The 8004-nt window shown below is 51.5% G+C and overlaps 1 protein-coding gene across 3 annotated transcripts; it reads right to left on the bottom strand.

The window, feature by feature from the left end:
• LOC102711784 (GATA transcription factor 11-like) lies at positions 1–5218 on the bottom strand. 3 transcript variants are annotated; one of them, XM_040520531.1, is made up of 3 exons: positions 4313–5218; positions 2373–2740; positions 1–1703 (listed from the first exon to the last, which is right to left on the bottom strand). In XM_040520531.1, the coding sequence occupies exons 2-3, from the start codon at positions 2700–2702 to the stop codon at positions 789–791; spliced, it is 1245 nt and encodes a 414-aa protein (XP_040376465.1). In that variant the 5' UTR covers positions 2703–2740; positions 4313–5218; the 3' UTR covers positions 1–788. The 3 variants fall into 3 exon arrangements, with proteins under 3 accessions (XP_040376465.1, XP_040376466.1, XP_040376467.1); XM_040520532.1 differs by having other exon boundaries at positions 789–1703; positions 2871–5218; XM_040520533.1 differs by having other exon boundaries at positions 789–1703; positions 2373–2723.
• Positions 5219–8004: the final 2786 nt, after the last annotated feature.

Here is an 8004-nt window from a genome sequence, read left to right as displayed (position 1 = left end):
GAAACCAAATAACACTTATCAATCCCTAGACATAGATGAACTGCAAAAAGAATTTTTCGGAGTTCAGTACATCAAGCTCCAATATAAACTATGATGGATGTCCCCCTGATTGGTAGCTACTACTCCTTCCCTGAGACAGCAAGAAACTTCTAATTAGCAAACCAACAAACTCCACCTCCTCATCACTCCCCTGAAGAAACACCTCTCATTTTAATTTCTTTCTCCTAATTGACTGACTAGCTGCAAAGTTTCCTCCCTAAATCTGTCTCCCTCTGCTGCTGGTTTAGCTCTCCTTCTCACCTACCTAATTTTGCAAGCAACTGCAAATCTGCAATGCAACAACCACTGTGATTCATCTATTTCTCCTGCCCTCCTCTCACCCACCTCTATACAAACCAAAAAAAAAAACTCATTTTTAAGGGGAACCAATTAATCAATAGACAAAAAGGAAAAATAAACCCCAAGAAAAGCCCTAGTGAACTAACGCCAGGATGACCGACGATGAACTGATGATGCTGACACCCCCAGTATGACCGACGATGGATCATATTGATGATGATGCTGATGGAAACCAATGCAGAGCGGGCGGTGATGGATGGCTGCAGGAGGGCAATGCTGTTGATCACACTGCTGTCCATCTCCATGGTGATGTTGATGATGAGGAAGACGACGACTGACGACTGAAGCAAGGCATGCATGCATACATACTAACATGTATACATATATAGCTAAGGGGGACGAGACGGACCAACCGTCCGGCGGTCAGCGCCGCCGCCGCCGCCGGGATATTAGTCCCGGCGGCGGATGTACTGCAGGAGGTCGCAGGACGCGTCGGCGCTCCGTGTAGCCTTCTGGCGCATCTCGACCACCTTCTTGTGGGAGTTGGAATGGATGGACGGCACGAAGGTGGGGCTGGCCGCCGGGCGGTACTCCGGGAAGAGGCGGCCGGACTTGTAGCGCACGCCGCAGGCGTTGCAGAGCGTCTTGGGGCCGAGGGGACCCGCGCGCCACTGCGGCGTCTTCTCGATCTGGCAGTGCGTGCACCGCCGCACGGTGCCCGGCGGGAGCGCGCGCGCGCCGCCTTCCTCGTAGTCGGCGTCCCCGTCGGCATCGGCCTCGCCGTCGGCGTCGGAGGTGGCGGGGGCGGCCGGCTTCTTGGCCTTCTTCTTCTTCTTCATCGGCGGCGGGTGCGGGCTGGACTCGGCAATGCTCTCGGGATCCGAGTGCGACGAGGTGGACGAGTACATCGGCGTCGGCACGAGGATGGTGGTCTCCGTCTCAGCCGGCGAGGTGCGAACGGCCGGGAACGCGGACGGGCGGGACCGCTTGCTGCGTGCCCGCGCCGGGATGATGAGCACAGGCGGCTCCGGGCGCGGCGAGACGGGGGCAGACCACGCGTGGCCATTGCCCGAGAACGACTCCGACGACGAGGACGCCGACGACGAAGACGACGACGACGACCCCCCATTGGGGGCAGCATTGAACCCGCTGTGCTCCAGCACCGAGATGGGGCTGGAGCTACGGAACAGCGCCTCCTCCATCTTGTCCGGCAGCACGACGCCGGCGTTGGCCGCCAGCGCGGACGCCTTGATCGGCGCCGCGCAGTTGGCCCCGGGGAAGCTCGGCTCGTGCGGGATGGTTCCATCGTCGAACAGATCCGACAGCCACTCCAGCTGCGCCATGTCCATGTCCAGGTCATCACACTGCAAAGCAACAAACCCCATTGCCACGTCAGAACAGCCGCGCCGCTAATTTTGTCGTGATATTACTCGCTGTTCAGTAGTACCACCACTATTATGACATCATAATTTCTTCCATCCACTACACTACACTACTGCTGTGAATCAAACTCAAGCATGATTAGCGGTTGGAGGACGGGACCCAGGTTTAATTTCGGTTGCTTAAAGCGGAGAAAAAGGGTTACTGCAAGGACTGGTTGTACCACGTTTGTTGTGTTGGGTAGGCTAGCTAACAACCGATCGGAATGGGGGCCCCGGGTAGGGTTTACCAGTGGATTTTGCACCACCACGTAACATGGCTGGATGGGCCACCAACACCGTAAAAATCCAACCAAACCGAAGCAAAAAAAGAAGGAAAAAAACTGCCGTAATTTTGATCACGGTTGCGTTTGCAGACGCCGACGCCGTCCACCGACACGGGCATCCACCACCCATGACCCAACCACCCCCAACCATTCGCACACGACGCGCGCCGCGTGGCGACGTGGCGTGGAGCGGAGCGGAGCCGGACTAATTGGCGCCTAGCTGTTTTGAACTTGAACTTGGGACGCACCACCGACGCGGCGGCGACGGCGACGCCGGCGATGTCAGTTCACCGGATTATTCAGGCGGCGGAGGGAGGGGGGGACGTACCGAGCCAATGTGCGCGTCCTTGCGGTCGAACGCCACGGCGTCGAACAGCCCCGCGGCGTCGTCCTTGGCGGGGGCCGGCGGGGGAGGCAGCGCCATCATCTGCCCCGACGGCGGGGGCGCCGCCGCCACGGCGCCACGGCCGCCGACGTCGATGATGCGCGACGTCAGCGGGCTGCCGGGCGCCGGCGCGTCGAGCAGGAGCACGTCGGCCGCCGACTCCTCCTTGGGGAAGTCGAGCAGGTCCTCGATGTGGTCGAACAGGTCGCCGCACGTCGCCTCCAGGAGGCTCTGCTCCCGCAGCATCTCCTCCACGAATCCAACGCCCGCCATTGCCGCCTACCGAGTCACAATCTGCGCAACGACGCAGCCTATAAATACAGAGACGAAACGCGTGTCAAATAATGCCAATGCTAAGATCATTTTTGGATATGCATGCATTTAAACGGGCAGTATCCGCACTAATAAGGAAGCGAATTAAGGCAACACGGATTTATTCACCTATTCGAGAAAACAAAATATCAATTAATTCCAAAGATATGATTCGATGAAATTCGTATAAATGGCTACACAAAAACACCACCCCACTACCAGCCAGAAATGGATAGGTGACGAGGCGTTTCTAATCTACTGCCGCTACTACTAGAACGGCAATCTATCTATCTATCTGCGTGTGTGAGGTGTAAATCAAAAAGGCTGCAGGAGAGAGAGAGGAGAGAGGAGAGAGATTATATTTTCAAAGTGACGGCAGGAGCGGGCTCCATATGTATGCGGTGCATGATGACGGGTGGGGCCCACCCACCCCCGCCATGTGACCCCGCATGTGACGGGTGAATTTTCTTTTTCTTTATTCTGAAGCAACTAGCATTGGCTACTGTATAAATACATGGTGGCGTATAGTAGTACTTCCTTGAGAAGAAAAATAAATACCTTATAAATAATAAAAGTAACTACTACTAGTAGTAAACGGAAAATAAAAATCAGGGCCGGCGTTTCTCTTGTGTTTGATTGATTCACCACCAAGGATGAGGTGGAGGAGTAGTAGTAGTAAAAGTCAAAGCGGCCAGCACAAGGAATTTGTCAAAAAGCAGCTTGGCTGACGTGGAGGCGGACTATTGGCCCGGACGCGTCATTGGCGTGCCACATGGCCAAAGGGCCCCCTCCCTCGGTAAAAGCATCTAATTATTGCCAAAGTCCTCGGGTGAAAAAACCGAGGAATTCCTCATTTTCTTTCTGCGCATCAATCGCGCGGCCATTCCGATCAGCAAGTACGGATCATGCAAAACGAATCTTGCCATGGCGGCAATGGAAAGAATCTTTATAGTTTTTTTTACAGCTGCCGGCGTTGGTACTATTATGAAGTAATTTTATCCTCCAAAGTCTGCACATTTTTTTTCTTTTTCTCACCGCGTCCCTCGTCTTCTTCCAGATAATCCAGACTGGAAATTTATGGGGGTTGCAAAAGTACAAAATCAGGGACGCGGTGGAAAAAGCTTGGAATAAGAACAGTATACGTGTGAAATCTGACAATCCCATCCAGTTTTTCCAGACTCTATCCAATATCTAGTAGCCCACCATGACGCTGCAATCGGAAGCTTCCCCCTTTTTTCAATTTTACGCTCACAAGTTTTGAATTTGGTTGCGAAAAATTGGAAACCTTCAGAATTGATGAGAAAGAGTCCAAACCGGAGGCTTTCCTCTTCCTCCTGATAACCTTCAAATTTTCGTCGGGAAGACGAATGAAGCAGCAATGAACGGGAGAGTTGGTGCAAAAAACATGGCAATGAATTTTGGCCGCGCGAAAATGCAAAGCGCGTTTGAATTTCCGATCATCTCTTGCCATTTTTGAATTTGAAGACAAACCGGCGGCCCATTTGCAGGTAGAAATGGGAAAGAACGGCAAGCGGGGAACACATCACATGCAGCAGCGAGGCTAGGCTCACCTGTGTGGGGAAAAAAACTGCTCTGTTTCCTCGCACACCGATCGATCAACACCGGGGCTGGTTCTCCCTCGATCAGCTTTGCTTGGCTCACGAAAAAGAAGCTCCTTTTGCTTCCGTTCTAGCTACCTCCAGTTGCACTCTAACTTGCTAGCTGCTGCTGCTGCTGCCGATCGCGAGGCTGCCTGTCTGCTGGCTATTTGAATGCGTGTGTATGCAAGTAGGGAGCAGCTGCGAGCTTAAGTCTATCTAGTACAGCTCCTGCATGGACATGGTTGCTCCAGAAGCAGGAAAAAGAGAGAGCAGACGGAGAGGAGGAAGAAAGTTGCTGCCTGCCTTGCACCACCGCAATTATATGGATGTGCACTTCACTGTACTCCTAAAGACAGAGGGATGGCGCAATTCTGGAGAACTATATAGGTGGAGGTAAAATGGAACGGTGGTGGAGAGGGGGAAAAAAAGATGTGCGTGGGTCGGTGGAATTCAATTCTGAGAGCTAGGGAGGGGAGAGGAGAGGTGAGCCCTTCTTGTATATAGGGATGAAAAAATAATTAATAAAATAATAATAATGGAGGATTAAATATGGGTGTGAGAACGTGAGGGAAGGTAAGAAACCAGTACAGCTTTCAGCTGTAGAACGAGAGAGATAGAGAGGGAAAAAAAAAAAGATGACAAGGGTGTCTGGTTGCTGGGCTAATGGCTCCTGGGTTTTGAACGTTTGGGATACAGGCAGACAGGCAGGCAAAGGTTGAAGCTGCTAGCTATGGCGGAGTGGAGATCCACTCCCACTCCTCTACCAGTACCTCCTTTTACACACACACGACCTGCACGGCACGCGCGTGAGGGGAGAAAAGAGACGATGCATCGAGCTGGAACGGCACGAAAGAGACGACTACAGCTAGCCTCAGATTAGCTGCTTCCGTCAATCACTGCCTTGTGAAAGGAGAGGAGACCAAGGACCCAGCAGCAACCACAGCTAGTAGTAGTATTACTTAACTGGTAATAATTGCATGCCATTTACTGGGTCGAGAACGACCGCTTCTCCCCCAGAGCAGAGCTGCTACGGTTGCGATTACGATTTTAAACCCGTCGTCAACCCCTTTTTAATTGCGTAAAAATGAGTGTGGTAATTAGGAGGATCAGCAACCACAATTGCTTGCCGGGAGTAAGTGCTACAGTACAGGAGAGATGGGACGGTAGGTGAGCCTTCCTCCCTCACTGCTAGCTGTCCTCCTCCCCTGTCGTGACGTTGAAGTTTCCTCCCTCTTTCTCTCTCCTCTCGTCTCTTTTTTTTATTCCTTTTCCTCCCAGTTTTACAAAATACGTATATACAAAATGCTAAAATCACCAGCTCAGATTTTTTTTTCTCACTGCTACTGGCACACATGGATGGCCATGAGATGCCAGCTGCTGTCACGACTTTCCCTTCGCCGCTGCCGCTTCTTCACACTGTTTAGCCGACAGCGACCGCTCCCCTCGTCGTCGGTCGTCGGATCGGATCGGATCGGATCCTCTGCGGCCACCGGTAGATAGACGGAAACGAGGCACTCCCCGCCGCGCGACTAGTCGCAGCTAGCGTCCAGCCGCGTCGCGGTTAGTGCCACCTCCGCGAAGCATCCGCCTGCCTAAAAAATCGCCGCCGCCACCGCACCGCGGCCGCGCATTGACCGCGGGCCGCGTCTCGCTTGCTGCTGCTGCCGCCGCCGTGCTGCGTTTGGCCGCCGACTGGTTCTGCGCGTGCGCGCCTGCGGGATTTATATTTTTCGAAGAAAACCGATCGAAAATCGCGAGACTTGAAGGTATCTACGCCGGGACTAAAGTAGATTTCGAGTGAAATTTGAAATGTTTTATTGAGAATTCAAATTTAGAACTGTAAAATCTTTGAAACAAAGTATAAATTTACCAAAATTTGTTGAAAAGCGAGGGCGTAGCCGCATACGACACGACTTGGGAGACCGCGTCCATATGCGTACGCAGCAGCACGGCACGAGACGCTGCGGAATTGGCTCTTGATTGAGAAGGACGTACGCACGTACGCGTGCGAAATTCGAACCCCGGCCGGGCGTTTCATAATTCCTTTTCTTTTTTCTCCCTCGGACCAAAAAGACCGTGGGCAAGTATAAATTCAAAACTTGTCTAACTCGAACACGTCGATTCAGTTTTGTGTTCTCCCGTGTGCCTACCTTGGTCAACGTACGTATATGCTGGCTCGCCTAACCCTTCTTCGCCGTTCTGGCGCCTTGCCCAACCCATGGAGGACATATGCGCACGATTGCACCAGCGACAGCGCCACTAATCCCACTATCTCCACCAAGTTAAAACCGTTTATTCGGTAGATCTTCATTACCCAACTTAATTACCGCCCCTGTTCGTATTACGAGTATCATTCATATAGGACGTACTAGTAGTAGCTGATCCGTTGATGCATTACTAGATTAATCTTATCCTGCATGCCGATCGATCGGCAAGCACATCTGCACATGAACGATCGCATCTGGATCGAGCAGAGCAGTGGTGGCCAGGTCGGGTCACTCGACCTACCTACCAACCTCTCTCTGTGTGTGTATGTATACGTGCGAAATGGTTCGTGCAAGCAGGTGGATGCCACTGGTGACGACTGATCACTAGCAATCAGGGCGAGAGGCAAGAGTTGTGTTTTTGTCGTCCTGCATGTGACATAACGACCATCGTAAAATCGCACGGAAAAAGAAAATGGGCGATTAAATGAGAGATTAGATGGAAAAAATTGGAATGGAAAAGGGGGGCAACGGAAAGGGAAATGGGGGAGGGAAGAGTAAAGTGACCGCACAACCGATGGTTGTTCGGGCCTCACTGCCCGGCAAATCATATGACGGGCCCCACTCCACTACGCTACTGATCACCCCCTCCTCCTCCTCTTTTTTGTGATTGTGTTTTTTTTCTCTTCTGAGCCTTCTCCTTCGCATAACTAACTTGGGTTGCACTCCTTGCATCCATTCCTTGAGCTTTACTACTCCCCAACTCACACTCACTCTCTGACCGATCGCACCTAAAGCCGTCCGGCCACGCCAGCAGCAAAGCCTGTTCCACGTGTACCTCGTCCCAATCACGATGCTTTGTCCTAAGTCTGCAATTAAACGCCTGTTATTGACGTAACTTTGGTGTGGTATATGAGTCGTCCATTGACGTAACCGTAAGCTTATCTTTCAGTGTAGCGAACAGTGAAAAGCTTTCTCAGTCTTATCTTAATATCTTTTCGTTTATACTTATATTATAAGCCTAAATTTAAAGTTAATTTTAAGATTTTTTATGATAATTTATTTTTAGATTTTGTTAGATAAAAAACATAGATATAAAATTTTTATTTACAAATTATTTTTTTTACATATATCGTTTAGCGAGTATGTTCCATATCAAAAAAAAAAAAGGTGGATGAATGCAGCGTTAACTTTGAAGCATGCAACTTGGCAGGAAGAAAATCATGAACCATTTTGCGGTGACATTATGCCTCTCTGCGTGTGTGTGTGTGTTTTTCAAGTGGCTGTTGCGGTTGCCACTGCCGTTTTCGGTAGGCCAAATGATAACGACGTTTTCCACCGATCGCGCGCTGCGGAAGCAGCAGAAATTCGTGCGCGGGCATGTTCGCCACCGACGGGGCCGGAGCCGATCGATCTCCCATCACTCTGCTCTGCTGCCGCCACGCAGAGCAGAGGCCC

The sequence above is a fragment of the Oryza brachyantha genome, chromosome 2 (genome assembly GCF_000231095.2).
Source record: "Oryza brachyantha chromosome 2, ObraRS2, whole genome shotgun sequence".
NCBI classification, from domain to species: Eukaryota; Viridiplantae; Streptophyta; class Magnoliopsida; order Poales; family Poaceae; genus Oryza; species Oryza brachyantha.
The sequence above is the reverse complement of the archived record's forward strand: the minus strand, read 5'-3'. Positions and strand labels throughout refer to the sequence as shown.

Coding starts and splice junctions, on each gene's coding strand:
- LOC102711784 (XM_040520531.1), bottom strand. CDS start 2,702: ATGGCGGGCGTTGGATTCGTGGAGGAGATGCTGCGGGAGCAGAGCCTC. Junction 1,704..2,372: donor AGGACGCGCACATTGGCTCG/GTACGTCCCCCC, acceptor GTTGCTTTGCAG/TGTGATGACCTGGACATGGA.